Source organism: Euprymna scolopes, chromosome 1, assembly GCF_053919585.1.
Source record: "Euprymna scolopes isolate OS-2025 chromosome 1, ASM5391958v1, whole genome shotgun sequence".
In the NCBI taxonomy this organism is placed as follows: Eukaryota; Metazoa; Mollusca; class Cephalopoda; order Sepiida; family Sepiolidae; genus Euprymna; species Euprymna scolopes.
The window spans coordinates 200032938-200050000 of NC_136482.1; the positions used below are offsets into that span (position 1 = coordinate 200032938).

At 27.8% G+C, this 17063-nt stretch overlaps 1 protein-coding gene across 1 annotated transcript in view; it reads right to left on the reverse strand.

Moving 5' to 3' along the window:
* LOC145279639 (peroxisomal acyl-coenzyme A oxidase 3-like) overlaps positions 1 to 17063 on the reverse strand; it is a 75296-nt gene that overhangs the window by 31503 nt on the left and 26730 nt on the right. The window contains exons 6-8 of the mRNA XM_080130871.1: positions 16959 to 17055; positions 16628 to 16807; positions 10097 to 10219 (exon numbers count right to left, since the gene is read on the reverse strand). Coding sequence (XP_079986997.1) covers positions 10097 to 10219; positions 16628 to 16807; positions 16959 to 17055 — 400 coding nt within the window. The remainder of the gene's footprint in view (positions 1 to 10096; positions 10220 to 16627; positions 16808 to 16958; positions 17056 to 17063) is intronic.

The following is a 17063-nucleotide window of genomic DNA, read 5'->3' on the forward strand; positions in this document are numbered from 1 at the left end:
AAATTGAACTTTTATTTAATAGCTATCTTAAATTGAACTTTTATTTAATAGCTATCTTAAATTGAACTTTTATTTAAAAGCTATCTTAAATTGAACTTTTATTTAACAGCTATCTTAAATTGAACTTTTATTTAATAGCTATCTTAAATTGAACTTTTATTTAATAGCTATCTTAAATTGAACTTTTATTTAATAGCTATCTTAAATTGAACTTTTATTTAATAGCTATTTTAAACTAAACTTTTATTTAATAGCTATCTTAAATTGAACTTTTATTTAATAGCTATCTTAACTTGAACTTTTATTTAATAGCTATTTTAAATTGAACTTTTATTTAATAGCTATCTTAAATTGAACTTTTATTTAATAGCTATCTTAACTTGAACTTTTATTTAATAGCTATCTTAACTTGAACTTTTATTTAATAGCTATTTTAAATTGAACTTTTATTTAATAGCTATCTTAAATTGAACTTTTATTTAATAGCTATTTTAAATTGAACTTTTATTTAATAGCTATTTTAAATTGAACTTTTATTTAATAGCTATCTTAAATTGAACTTTTATTTAATAGCTATCTTAAATTGAACTTTTATTTAATAGCTATTTTAAATTGAACTTTTATTTAATAGCTATCTTAAATTGAACTTTTATTTAATAGCTATCTTAAATTGAACTTTTATTTAATAGCTATCTTAAATTGAACTTTTATTTAATAGCTATCTTAAATTGAACTTTTATTTAATAGCTATCTTAAATTGAACTTTTATTTAATAGCTATCTTAAATTGAACTTTTATTTAACAGCTATCTTAAATTGAACTTTTATTTAATAGCTATCTTAAATTGAACTTTTATTTAATAGCTATTTTAAATTGAACTTTTATTTAATAGCTATCTTAAATTGAACTTTTATTTAATAGCTATTTTAAATTGAACTTTCATTTAATAGCTATTTTAAATTGAACTTTTATTTAATAGCTATCTTAAATTGAACTTTTATTTAATAGCTATCTTAAATAGAACTTTTATTTAATAGCTATCTTAAATTGAACTTTTATTTAATAGCTATCTTAACTTGAACTTTTATTTAATAGCTATTTTAAATTGAGCTTTCATTTAATAGCTATCTTAAATTGAACTTTTATTTAATAGCTATTTTAAATTGAACTTTTATTTAATAGCTATTTTAAATTGAACTTTTATTTAATAGCTATCTTAAATTGAACTTTTATTTAATAGCTATTTTAAATTGAACTTTTATTTAATAGCTATTTTAAATTGAACTTTTATTTAATAGCTATCTTAAATTGAACTTTTATTTAATAGCTATTTTAAATTGAACTTTTATTTAATAGCTATCTTAAATTGAACTTTTATTTAATAGCTATCTTAACTTGAACTTTTATTTAATAGCTATTTTAAATTGAGCTTTCATTTAATAGCTATCTTAAATTGAACTTTTATTTAATAGCTATCTTAAATTGAACTTTTATTTAATAGCTATCTTAAATTGAACTTTTATTTAATAGCTATCTTAAATTGAACTTTTATTTAATAGCTATTTTAAACTGAACTTTTATTTAATAGCTATCTTAAATTGAACTTTTATTTAATAGCTATCTTAAATTGAACTTTTATTTAATAGCTATCTTAACTTGAACTTTTATTTAATAGCTATTTTAAATTGAACTTTTATTTAATAGCTATCTTAAATTGAACTTTTATTTAATAGCTATCTTAACTTGAACTTTTATTTAATAGCTATCTTAACTTGAACTTTTATTTAATAGCTATTTAAAATTGAACTTTTATTTAATAGCTATCTTAAATTGAACTTTTATTTAATAGCTATTTTAAATTGAACTTTTATTTAATAGCTATTTTAAATTGAACTTTTATTTAATAGCTATCTTAAATTGAACTTTTATTTAATAGCTATCTTAAATTGAACTTTTATTTAATAGCTATTTTAAATTGAACTTTTATTTAATAGCTATCTTAAATTGAACTTTTATTTAATAGCTATCTTAAATTGAACTTTTATTTAATAGCTATCTTAAATTGAACTTTTATTTAATAGCTATCTTAAATTGAACTTTTATTTAATAGCTATCTTAAATTGAACTTTTATTTAATAGCTATTTTAAATTGAACTTTTATTTAACAGCTATCTTAAATTGAACTTTTATTTAATAGCTATCTTAAATTGAACTTTTATTTAATAGCTATTTTAAATTGAACTTTTATTTAATAGCTATCTTAAATTGAACTTTTATTTAATAGCTATCTTAAATTGAACTTTTATTTAATAGCTATCTTAAATTGAACTTTTATTTAATAGCTATCTTAACTTGAACTTTTATTTAATAGCTATCTTAACTTGAACTTTTATTTAATAGCTATCTTAAATTGAACTTTTATTTAATAGCTATTTTAAATTGAACTTTTATTTAATAGCTATCTTAAATTGAACTTTTATTTAATAGCTATCTTAAATTGAACTTTTATTTAATAGCTATTTTAAATTGAACTTTTATTTAATAGCTATCTTAAATTGAACTTTTATTTAATAGCTATTTTAAATTGAACTTTTATTTAATAGCTATCTTAACTTGAACTTTTATTTAATAGCTATTTTAAATTGAACTTTTATTTAATAGCTATCTTAAATTGAACTTTTATTTAATAGCTATCTTAAATTGAACATTTATTTAATAGCTATCTTAACTTGAACTTTTATTTAATAGCTATCTTAAATTGAACTTTTATTTAATAGCTATCTTAACTTGAACTTTTATTTAATAGCTATTTTACATTGAACTTTTATTTAATAGCTATCTTAAATTGAACTTTTATTTAATAGCTATCTTAAATTGAACTTTTATTTAATAGCTATTTTAAATTGAACTTTTATTTAATAGCTATCTTAAATTGAACTTTTATTTAATAGCTATCTTAAATTGAACTTTTATTTAATAGCTATCTTAACTTGAACTTTTATTTAATAGCTATCTTAAATTGAACTTTTATTTAATAGCTATCTTAAATTGAACTTTTATTTAATAGCTATTTTAAATTGAACTTTTATTTAATAGCTATCTTAAATTGAACTTTTATTTAATAGCTATTTTAAATTCAACTTTTATTTAATAGCTATCTTAAATTGAACTTTTATTTAATAGCTATCTTAACTTGAATTTTTATTTAATAGCTATTTTAAATTGAACTTTTATTTAATAGCTATTTTAAATTGAACTTTTATTTAATAGCTATTTTAAATTGAACTTTTATTTAATAGCTATCTTAAATTGAACTTTTATTTAATAGCTATTTTAAATTGAACTTTTATTTAATAGCTATTTTAAATTGAACTTTTATTTAATAGCTATCTTAAATTGAACTTTTATTTAATAGCTATCTTAAATTGAACTTTTATTTAATAGCTATTTTAAATTGAACTTTTATTTAATAGCTATCTTAAATTGAACTTTTATTTAATAGCTATCTTAAATTGAACTTTTATTTAATAGCTATTTTAAATTGAACTTTTATTTAATAGCTATCTTAAATTGAACTTTTATTTAATAGCTATCTTAAATTGAACTTTTATTTAATAGCTATCTTAACTTGAACTTTTATTTAATAGCTATCTTAAATTGAACTTTTATTTAATAGCTATTTTAAATTGAACTTTTATTTAATAGCTATCTTAAATTGAACTTTTATTTGATAGCTATCTTAAATTGAACTTTTATTTAATAGCTATTTTAAATTGAACTTTTATTTAATAGCTATCTTAAATTGAACTTTTATTTAATAGCTATCTTAAATTGAACTTTTATTTAATAGCTATTTTAAATTGAGCTTTCATTTAATAGCTATCTTAAATTGAACTTTTATTTAATAGCTATTTTAAATTGAACTTTTATTTAATAGCTATCTTAAATTGAACTTTTATTTAATAGCTATCTTAAATTGAACTTTTATTTAATAGCTATTCTAAATTGAGCTTTTATTTAATAGCTATTTTAAATTGAGCTTTCATTTAATAGCTATCTTAAATTGAGCTTTTATTTAATAGCTATTTTAAACTGAGCTTTCATTTAATAGCTATTCTAAATTGAGCTTTTTTAAATAGCTATTCTAAATTTAACTTTTGAAGCTATCATTTATTGAACTTTTACTTAATAGCTATCTTAAATTTAACTTTTTTTAATAACTATTCTAAATTGAATTTTATTTAGTAGCTATCATAAATTTTTTGCATATTATACATATTATAAATTATATTAGTTTAAAATGTCAAGTCTATTAATCAAAAAAAAAATTATGGATTGTCTGAAATCTACATGTTCTAACGCAACGTAACATTTTTCATTTGAATACCAGAGACTCTCAGCTATACTTAAGTTCCCAATAATAAATAGTAATGTACTATAATCTGTTTTTTTTTGTTTTTGTTTCATTTTTTTTCAATTAAATGTTCTTTTGTGATTATAGTATCTTTTCTTAAGTTTTGATCAGTTTTACCTTCATTGCATTTTTGTTATTCAGGTTTTTAGTAGCATATATTGTTAGAATAGAATAAATTATACATAGATAAATCTGCATTAAATTTTTTAAAATATGTAGTGGACTGGTGTAGGGTATAGAAGGAAATGCGTGTTCATATCACGTTGGGGTCACCATTTTGTAGTGGACTGGTGGATATGCTATATGTATCCCCCAGTCATTAGGAAAAATAGGAGAAATGATTTGAATTGGGAAAGGAAAAATGTATTGCTTTGAGGAAGGAACGAACAACGCGTTTATTTGAAGTAAACGAACTAGAATTTATTTTGTGAAGAAACACATGAATGAAAAGGGTACTACACGTGTTTAGTTTGGCGTGCGTCTCTCGCTGTTTACTGGTGAGAAGGAAAGTCTATTGTTATAGAGAGAGAAAATGAGAAAGAGAAAAAGTCAATCCAGGCCATGGAGATAGAAAACGTGCAAGGTGTACGTACTGTCTGTTAACTGTTGCCCCCACACATACAGTAGCAGGGGATGTGACGTGCGCGGGTGCGCGCGCCCCGAAAGGAGTGAATGGTTTGTTGAACCTCTCCACTCGGAAGCCGAATTGAAAAAGGGTAGGAAACAGCTTGTCTCTTCCTTTTATAGTTGTTTCCGCATGTGTGGATTTCCTTTGAAAGGGGAAGTAACGTTGTCCATGTGTGCGTACATGTGTGTACGTTAATGTGTGTGTGTGTATGAACGTGAATGTGGATGTAAGTACATAAATATATCTACATGTGTGTACGTGTGCGCGTATGTATATGACAAGAAAAGTGGCTTGAAATATGAAGTTTAGATCTCTGTCTCTACTATTATATAAAACAAACTTTGTCTGTGTGTGTGAGTTTGTTCCTTATAGATTCTAAAACGGCTGGGCTAATTTTTATAACATTTCACATGAATGTACTTTATGTGCCTGCCAGTGTTCTTAGATAGTTTTGCATCAGAATGTCTTCGATAAGTATTGATAATCAAAACAATCCAAAAAAGGAACAAGCAATTTTCACGAAACTTAACACGTTACACAGACTACTTTAGCTGTGCCAAAACCAAAACGTACATTCCATGAACAAAGCTTCTTTCTTAGAAGTGCACGCCAGTGGAACTCTCTTCCGTCTGCCGGTTTCCCACCTGACTACAACTTGGATATGTTCAAGTCCAACATAAACAAATTCCTGATGAATCGCCCCCTTAAGTAAGACACTTTATCAACTCTTCAATACTAACGATTACTACGATACTATCCCATTGATTACTGTACATGCAATAACCTTTATCCCCGAGTGGCTTCCGGACCTTGATAGGTGGTGACTTCCATGTAAAAAAAACATCACAAGTGCATTTGAGAAGCTTTATTAGCACACAGGCTGAAAGATATGGCATATAAAATCAACAGTAGGTTCTTTGATATAACAGGGGCATGTTGGAAATGAATGTTTTTGTTTAAAGCACAACTGCACCATGATACTTGATATTTTCATTTTAAATTAAATTCAAGCCATTATCACTGCACAAGCAGTAAGGCCAGGCATATAAAATCAACAGTGGATGCTTTGATATGACATGTGCGGCTTTAAAATGAATGTTTCTGATAAGAGCACAATTGAACCATGATACTTGACTTGTGCATTTTAAACTATCATTCAAGACATTACATATTGTTATATTGTTGGCTGAGCAGAAGATTATCAGTTATATGTATATCTATCTAATTATTGATCTATCTATCTATCTGTTTGCCCATTTATATAGAACTGTCGAAATAAACAAAAGTTGTGAAGCTATGTTTTAATAAGGTCATCAAAACATATCAAACTTGGTGACCTCATCAAGTTTGCACTAGAAAGTAACTGACCAGCTGACTGGTGGGACATGTCTGTCACATGCCCCGGTTTGCTGGAGCAAAGTGTTGAGTCGGATTGAAGACGTCAAAGGAAGAACATGATCTGAAAAGGGTAAAGATTATATATATATATATATATATATATATATATATATATATATATATACGTTTTATTTTTTATTACCGTATCTTTCTGTTAAGTTACATTATTGTTTCAGCTACCCGGCCGTTTTTTGGGGCCGTCTGTAGCTTCCTCAGACTTTTACAGAAATGTTCGTTATCATGGGATGAAAGAGTGAATGATGTTAGGGAAGGGGTGCGAGAAGAGCGGAAAAAGAGGAAGGGAACAAGGGGGAAAGGTGGGAGGGGGTGCTTGGTATGTCGGTAATGTTTTAGTTTTGGAGTTTAAGGACCTTGTGGGGGAGGGTCTGGGAAGTTCATTTCTGGTGTGGCTGAGGACATAGAGATACATGGAGCGGGAAGAGGAATATGTGGGAGTAGGAGGAGGGGGGTTACTTTAAAATTCAAGTCATAATGTTAAAGTTTTTGGCGTCTCGTTGGTGAGATGATTTCTTGATAAGTATGTCTTGACCTGTTGGGTGTTCGCTTAGGTTCGGAGGCGGGGGGGGGGGGGAGCTATGATTCGAATTTTTTATTTGGTTTTATTTGTTGTTGTCTGGAGAGGGTTAGCTAGCGGCCGTGCGCTAGCACACACATGCGCATGTACACACATATACAGTTAAAGAAACGTTCACATGTACACATACATCGCCGCCCTGGCGTGCAAATATATGCACATATGTGCGCATGCATGCATAGACACCTGCGCTGCTCCTGCTGACGTCAAATTTTCCTTAAGGTGCTATATATATATATATATATATATATATATATATATATATATATATATATATATATATATATATATATATATATTTTCTTCTTCATTCATTTTTCTTAAATAAGTCGTGTTTTAAATTCTGACATTTCTTTTTCTACGCACATCTTATCTTTCTTTTAATAATATTATTTGAACTCGTCCACTTTTTCCTTATGAATTTGTGAATTATTCCACGGATTTCTGCCTTTTGGATTACTTTGGACCATCTTCCAATTACGCGATTCCCTTGGATTTTACTTGTGGAAATGGAAATTTAATCAACTTTTTTGGATTTTACCATTATTGGATATTTTACCCTTCATCAGGTTATCCATTCACGTGAAATCACTTTTTTATTCACCATATTCCCTCTTTCACTATTTGTTACCAAGTAAGATCTATGACTTATTTGTAGTTTCATTAAATACTTTTGCAAGCAAAATCCAATCCCGCATTTTGCTAAATCCTACCCTCTGATGAGAAGGAAAGTATTTCTTCGAAATTCCGCGGATTAAGGACTACCCACTTATTTTGTGCTTCCTTTTTTAAAATTAAATATGTTTTTAACTCTTTTTCAAAGTGTTTTTTAACATGTTTTATTAACTACTTGTTCTTATCAAATTTTAGTCATTCAATGAATTTAAAAATTTATGAAGTGAAATGTTTGAATTTCAAATCAAAAGATTTTTATTATTCTATGTAAGACAAAGAATACATTTGAAATATTATAACTCCTTATCCTATAGGATTTTGATGTTTACCATCTCTTCAGAAGAGAAAATATTAGCAAATAATTATAATGGTTTACACCTTATTTGCTAAAGTCGGTGAGACATGGAAAATCACAAAAGTTGTTTAAGTATTTAAATGTCATAGAGTAAGGGAAGTTAATGAAAAGGATATAAAAATTCACATTCAAATTGCATGGTAAAATCCGAAGTGAATGTCTTTGATAGCAGTGTGGTAAAATGATCCAAACTGCATTTTGAGTAATCCACATCACAATGTAATGGTCCGAAGTAGGCATTTCCATGGAGCAATTTTCTTTGTTTATGTAATGGGTTCAGTGAAAGAATTTATATATATATAGGTCCGGTGGATCTGTTTATTAATAAACATATAAATTAATATATTTAATATTTTTTATATAATTATAGAACATTCATTGAATGACTAAAATTTGATTTATTTGCTCTATCTTGTATATCGAGCAATTCTTATTTAGGTGGGATAATACTTATAGAATATTACTGCCAGTAATATCTTGTAAAACAAAACTTATAATCATATAATCACAGGTTTCCATACCAGTTGATAGTTAGATAATTTATTCTGAAGTATATATATATATATATATATATATATATATATATATATATATATATATATATATATATAAATAAATAACTAAAAATAAAAATGACAATAAGTTTACCAAGGTAATCAGAATGGTAAACTTAAAATATATTATAAATATCAAAGAGTTAAGTAAAGTAATCTCAAACAGATGTAAAAGCTCAATAAAATCGAAAAGGAAATAGAGCTTATAATATGAACAAATGATTAATAAAACATGTTAAAAGGCATCTTGAAAAAGAGTTAAAAACATATTTAATTTTAAAAAAGGAAGCACAAGACAGACCAAGATGCTGCATATTTTTATATATATATATATATATATATACACAAAAATATGCAGCATCTTGGTCTTAAAACATCTTTGTTTATACAGAATTGCTCTCGCCAAGATGGCCGAAGAGAAACAATAGCAGAAACAGGTATAAAAATATGGGAATGTGAAATATTCATTGATCATCATTCAATCCCGGGCAACACCAGGTCTCCTTGCTAGTGTTGATATATTTGTATGCATATGATTCATTCCTAAACTCATTATAGATGTTGGAATACAGATACTAAGCATAATGGGGTTGTAAATGTGGGCTATATTTAGTTTTATTTAATTTCTTGCAAAAAGATTAAAAAAGAAGTGAAAGTCCTTTATGAAATTCCAATAACTTTGATTTTTGTGAAATTTGACAATATATATTGAACATCAATTAATGAATATTCATTAAATTTCATTAAATTTTACGAGTTTTTTTTTTAAAAGGATTTCAGAAAGCATAATATGGATGCAATAATTTCAAAAGATCCTATTTGTCTATTTAGTAGCATGTTCCAACTCGAGATCCACAAAAAAATAAATGTTAAAAATAAATTTTTTAAATAATTAAATAAATACATAGTGCATTCATGTAAGGCCCTGTAATATTATGGTCGAGTAAATATTGGTGAAGGTTAAGATAATTATCAGCCGCCATTGCAGTTTTGTTTTTCTTTTAGGAGCACATGTACATTTCAAGGCAGCAAAGACACTTATGAAACTGGCATGTTATAGCAGAATGTCTCAGTAACCTCTTCCATCATTCCTTGCAAATAAATCCATCTTAACATATTTCACTTGTTTTTCCAATTTCTACTACCAAACGCAAAAATATAACATGAAAATTCAAATATTTCAGATTTGCATTAAATTTGATCTATAGTAATCAGACACTTATGGAGTAAGATTCACTGAATTTTAATTTCTTAAGCTTTAGACATTTTCTAGAATCAAAATCATGTAACGGATTTTTATCAACATTGGAACAAGGATTCTAGACCTAAGATTTTGCTTTTTTATAACTAGTATTATGGGTTCAAAGAAAAAAACTTGCATCATGACAATCCTGACCATGATAGGCAAACAATATGCATAGTCACATTTGTGGGTCGTAGATAATAAACATGGGGGGCAGGGGAATCTTGAACTTACCAGCTTTTCACTTGTTGATCCCATGATTCTTGCCACTCGTAATCCAACTAACTCAGCAAAAATTACTTTGCTGAAATAATCCAAGCAATAGACGGAAGCAAGATAAGGGATTAGACGCCATTGCTGAAATAGGAAAAAAAAATAACAGGAAATAAATATTTGTGCACATGTTGTCATATTCAATTAAAGGACAGGGACTCAGACGCATAATATGTGAAATTTAAAACAAAATATTAATTTTTTTCTACTTTAACAACCGCAGAATCTGATGAGGTTGTGGAGAAGGGGGGGGGTCACATAAAATTGTCTCTTTCTAAATGAGTTTAACATCTGCACATTCGTGAACCTCTCGGATATGTTAAGCACATAAATTTGCAACGTCATGACATGATCATCACCATGGCCGAATGGGTTGGACAATTATTTCAGAACTATTAGCTTTTGCATTTGAGTTTGTGCTCACCCTACAGTGGATGTTTTTTATTTTTAACATATTTTTGAAAACATTTCGGTAAGCTTTTCCATTTAAATAAGGGTAAAAGATTTTTTAAATACTTTTTTTTTGTATGTTGTATTATTTACTTTTTTTTTTTGTTTTGTATGTTGTATTATTTACTTTTTTTTTGTTTTGTATGTTGTATTATTTACTTTTTTTGTTTTGTACGTTGTATTATTTACTTTTTTTTTTGTTTTGTATGTTGTATTATTTACTTTTTTTTTTGTTTTGTATGTTGTATTATTTACTTTTTTTTGTTTTGTATGTTGTATTATTTACTTTTTTTTTGTTTTGTATGTTGTATTATTTACTTTTTTTTTGTTTTGTATGTTGTATTATTTACTTTTTTTTATTTGTATGTTGTATTATTTATTTTTTTTTTGTTTTGTATGTTGTATTATTTACTTTTTTTTTTATTTGTATGTTGTATTATTTATTTTTTTTTTGTTTTGTATGCTGTATTATTTATTTTTTTTTTGTTTTGTATGTTGTATTATTTACTTTTTTTTTGTTTTGTATGTTGTATTATTTACTTTTTTTTGTTTTGTACGTTGTATTATTTACTTTTTTTTGTTGTTTTGTACATTGTATTATTTACTTTTTTTTTGTTTTGTATGTTGTATTATTTACTTTTTTTGTTGTTTTGTACGTTGTATTATTTACTTTTTTTTGTTGTTTTGTACGTTGTATTATTTACTTTTTTGTTGTTTTGTATGTTGTATTATTTACTTTTTTTTTGTTTTGTATGTTGTATTATTTACTTTTTTTTTGTTTTGTACGTTGTATTATTTACTTTTTTTTGTTGTTTTGTACATTGTATTATTTACTTTTTTTTTGTTTTGTATGTTGTATTATTTACTTTTTTTTTTGTTTTGTATGTTGTATTATTTACTTTTTTTTTGTTTTGTATGTTGTATTATTTACTTTTTTTTTGTTTTGTATGTTGTATTATTTACTTTTTTTTTTGTTTTGTATGTTGTATTATTTACTTTTTTTTTGTTTTGTATGTTGTATTATTTACTTTTTTTTTGTTTTGTATGTTGTATTATTTACTTTTTTTTTTGTTTTGTATGTTGTATTATTTACTTTTTTTTTGTTTTGTATGTTGTATTATTTACTTTTTTTTGTTTTGTATGTTGTATTATTTACTTTTTTTTTTGTTTTGTATGTTGTATTATTTACTTTTTTTTTGTTTTGTATGTTGTATTATTTACTTTTTTTTTTGTTTTGTATGTTGTATTATTTACTTTTTTTTTGTTTTGTATGTTGTATTATTTACTTTTTTGTTGTTTTGTACGTTGTATTATTTACTTTTTTTTTGTTTTGTATGTTGTATTATTTACTTTTTTTTTGTTTTGTATGTTGTATTATTTACTTTTTTTTTTGTTTTGTATGTTGTATTATTTACTTTTTTTTTGTTTTGTATGTTGTATTATTTACTTTTTTTTTGTTTTGTACGTTGTATTATTTACTTTTTTTTGTTTTGTATGTTGTATTATTTACTTTTTTTTTTGTTTTGTATGTTGTATTATTTACTTTTTTTTTGTTTTGTATGTTGTATTATTTACTTTTTTTTTGTTTTGTACGTTGTATTATTTACTTTTTTTTTGTTTTGTACGTTGTATTATTTACTTTTTTTTGTTTTGTACGTTGTATTATTTACTTTTTTTTGTTTTGTATGTTGTATTATTTACTTTTATTTTGTTTTGTATGTTGTATTATTTACTTTTTTTTTGTTTTGTACGTTGTATTATTTACTTTTTTTTTGTTTTGTATGTTGTATTATTTACTTTTTTTTGTTTTGTATGTTGTATTATTTACTTTTTTTTTTGTTTTGTATGTTGTATTATTTACTTTTTTTTTGTTTTGTATGTTGTATTATTTACTTTTTTTTGTTTTGTATGTTGTATTATTTACTTTTTTTTGTTGTTTTGTATGTTGTATTATTTACTTTTTTTTTTTTGTACGTTGTATTATTTACTTTTTTTTGTTGTTTTGTACGTTGTATTATTTACTTTTTTTGTTTTGTATGTTGTATTATTTACTTTTTTTTGTTTTGTATGTTGTATTATTTACTTTTTTTTTGTTTTGTATGTTGTATTATTTACTTTTTTTTTGTTTTGTATGTTGTATTATTTACTGTTTTTTTTGTTTTGTATGTTGTATTATTTACTTTTTTTTTGTTTTGTATGTTGTATTATTTACTTTTTTTTTGTTTTGTACGTTGTATTATTTACTTTTTTTTGTTGTTTTGTACGTTGTATTATTTACTTTTTTTGTTTTGTATGTTGTATTATTTACTTTTTTTTTTTTGTACGTTGTATTATTTACTTTTTTTTGTTGTTTTGTACGTTGTATTATTTACTTTTTTTGTTTTGTATGTTGTATTATTTACTTTTTTTTTGTTTTGTATGTTGTATTATTTACTTTTTTTTTGTTTTGTATGTTGTATTATTTACTTTTTTTTTGTTTTGTATGTTGTATTATTTACTGTTTTTTTTGTTTTGTATGTTGTATTATTTACTTTTTTTTTTTGTTTTGTACGTTGTATTATTTACTTTTTTTTTGTTTTGTACGTTGTATTATTTACTTTTTTTTGTTGTTTTGTACGTTGTATTATTTACTTTTTTTGTTTTGTATGTTGTATTATTTACTTTTTTTTTTTTTTGTACGTTGTATTATTTACTTTTTTTTGTTGTTTTGTACGTTGTATTATTTACTTTTTTTGTTTTGTATGTTGTATTATTTACTTGGCTCAAGAGATTTTTTTATCGACAGTTAATTAAATAAAAACAAAAAATATTTTCAAAAATTATTTAATGGCAGTTGATTTAGATTAAAGATCGAATTACTATTAAATGCATTAATATTATGTATGCAAATCACAAATATTTTTTAAAACATTTTTTCTGCATTCACATTTGCCTACTCCGAATTAGTAGCAGTGGGCCGACGTCAGTAGATTTTTTAATTATTGCATAAATAAATAATTAAAGCAAAAATCATTTAGCAAGTGTAGTCAAACACAACTTCATTTTCTTTTTTTTTATATGGACTTGGTTTAATAATATGACTTGATTGTTAGTTTAATGATATGAGAGTCATTCCAAAAGCAAAGTCTTCTAATTTTTTTTAATGCAAAAAGTTAAAGCGCTATGAAAACAGGAGTGGTACTATTAAAACGAACAACCTTTTGTGTTCCAGTTACTATCAGTCTCAATGCACGTTTGTCAGCCTCTTTTGATGCATTGGTCATCAAAGTCCAGAGCGTGCTTTATCATTCACATCTTTGCTGCCATTTTGAAATTGATGAACCCGTCTCCTGTGTTGATACCAACTACATCAGCTTCATAAACATTCAACAGGCGCCAGTGAATTTTGATCAGTTTAATTTTTCCTGCATGGAATTCAATGATGCATCTCTGCTTCTAGTACACGCCCATGACAGTGGTTGCTTTTTTAGAGTCTTACACCATCAATATCTGCAACAGAGATATGTGCAAACGAGACCACTGACTGGTTCAAAACTGCAATCGAAGCGCATGTTCCCATGCGGAAATTTTATAGTAAGCCCCACTCTCCCCAATGGTTTACGTCGACTTGTGCAACTGCCATTACTCAAAAGCAGCATGCATACCGTAGGTTTAACCGACATAAGTCCAGTTCAAACAGACTGAAGTATATAGAAGCTAGAAATAACGTTAAGAAAGAAATAGCGACAGCTAAGAGAGAATTTACGGAAACCACTAAAAAGCGCATCGAAGCACAAAAACTAGGAACTCGAGACTTCTGGAAAATCTACAACAGTGTAGTAAATAATGGGCAATCAACAATTCCCCCACTAACCAACAATCACGAGGTTGTCTCCTCAGCAACCGACAAGGCTAACATGCTTGCCAGTCGGTTTGCCTCAAACTCCACACTGGACCCTTCCAACCACCCCCTACCTGACTTTCCTATGCGGACAGACGCCACACTAGACGATCTGAAAACCACCCCTGCTCAGGTGCATGCTATCATAAAAAACCTTGACACCTCAAAAGCATGTGGACCCGATCTTATCCCAGCTGTGCTATTAAAAAAGTGCTCAGCCGAAGTAGCTCCAGTTCTCTCCAAACTCTACAACAAATGTCTTAATGAAGCTTGCTTTCCGGGCTGTTGGAAAACTGCTTCTGTTGTACCAGTATTCAAGAATTCTGGCGAAAGGACAGACCCATCAAATTATCGCCCCATTAGCCTCCTCCCACTTTTTGCCAAAATATTTGAGACCATAATTAACCATGCTCTAGTCCATCATCTTACAGATGCTAAACTACTGACTGACAAACAATATGGATTTAGACAAGCCCGTTCCACAGCAGACATCCTCACCGTGATCTCTGAACGTATATACCAATCACTGGACAAAGCGGGGGAAGGCAGAGCGGTAGCTCTAGATATATCTAAGGCTTTTGACAGGGTATGGCATGAGGGTCTCCTCAGGAAGATTAGATCTTACGGTATCACTGGTAGAATACTTAACATAATTAAATCCTTCTTAGATAAGAGAAAAATCCAGGTAGTCCTCGACGGTCGCACATCTAAACAATATGATATAAATGCGGGAGTGCCCCAGGGTTCTATCCTTGGACCTCTATTGTTCCTGATATTCATAAATGACCTCCCCGACAACATTGCCTCTGAGATGGGTATATATGCTGATGACACTACACTCTATGGCAGACACGACAGGAAGACGAATGAACACATTTCTAAAGAAATGGCAGAAACACTAGAGGAAGACCTCCAATCTGTAGTGGAATGGGGACAAAAGTGGTTGGTCGCGTTCAATGCTGCCAAGACTAAACTAGTTTCATTCAATAATTACAAGAAACCCTCTCTACCACCAATAGCAATGGCCAACGACCCTTTATCTGAGAGTCCATCTTTCAAACTCCTTGGCCTAACGTTCACAGGAAACATGAGTTGGAACAATTACATTGAAGGCATTGCCAGGGCCGCTGCAAGAAAGGTAGGCTCTCTCTACCGTGCTAGAAAACTACTAACACCCGAAAGTATCCTGTACCTCTATAAGGCCACCATTCGCCCATGTATGGAGTATTGCTGCCACATCTGGGCTGGTGCATCTGCTACTAGTCTCTCGCTCCTTGACAAGGTTCAAAAGAGAGTCGCAAATCTGATAGGCCCTGAACTGGCATCTAAGCTTCAGCCTCTGTCCCATCGACGAAATGTTGCATCCCTCTGCCTGTTCTACAAGTATTTTAGTGGTGAATGCTCTGATGAACTGCAATCACTTGTGCCCCCACGACGCGAGCACCCTCGACAAACCCGACAGGCTACTAGATCCCACCCCCACACTGTAGAGGTCCCTAGATGTAAAAGATCTTTTTACTCCAATAGTTTCTTCCCCAGAACCGCAAGACTCTGGAATTCCATTCCAGGTCCCTGCTTCCCCAACAGTACTGACGTGCAGAAGTTCAAGTGTAACGTGAACCGACACCTTGCTGCCCAAATCCCTACATAGTACCCCAGTAGTTGTTGCCCCTGATAGTAGCCCCCTACACCAAAGTGGCAATTTGCCTTGTTTGGGGTGAAAATGTAATAAAAAAAAAAAATAAAAAAATGAAACTTTCAGATCATGAATATATAAGTTCAGTCTTCATAACAACGCAATTTGCAATTCCTTTTAATCAATCCGGGCAGAATAAAAAATAGGAGGCATTACTTTTAAAACACCTTTTGTAAAAATAAAAGTAATAGAAAACGAAATAGAATCTGGTTTACACCGCCTCTTGACAAAAAGGTAAAAACACAAAATTTAAACATTTCCCAAAAAACAATAAACTATCAAAAATGATCAAGAGTACATCATTAAGCTTATTGATTGTTGCATAGAAAACATGCAATCAATACTAAAACACAATAAAAAAAAATCAATGAGCAATAGTAACATCATATTGATACAAATACATGTTGGTTGCTAATACCGTTTTTATACAGAATGCATATCTATTATTTCTCTCCTAAAAATTTACCTGTAGTTGGTACTCGAGAATTGGAATCTCTTTGTCGTTTACGGGACCAAATTGGTGTCGGGCAGCCGAATATCGTATAGCAATCGTCAAACTGACCTTCAGCAAAGATAGCACAAAACCTGTAATTCCGACTCGACCATCAGACAAGGCACCAAGTGAAGCACCAAACCTTTTATTCTTCTGAAAAACAAATATGAGCAACAGATTATATCTGATAAATAAAAAGTTTCCGCAGACATATAAACACACACACACACACTTTGCTTTTTATATATATATATAGATTACTGCCACCCCTGCTGCCCTTGCTTAATAAAATATAAATGTTTACCTTGTACGGAGAGACATATTTCCCTTCCACAGTAACATCACCGGTTGCATTCAACAAATATTCTCTCGGGATCCGATAGTTATTAAACGACATGAAACTGAAACA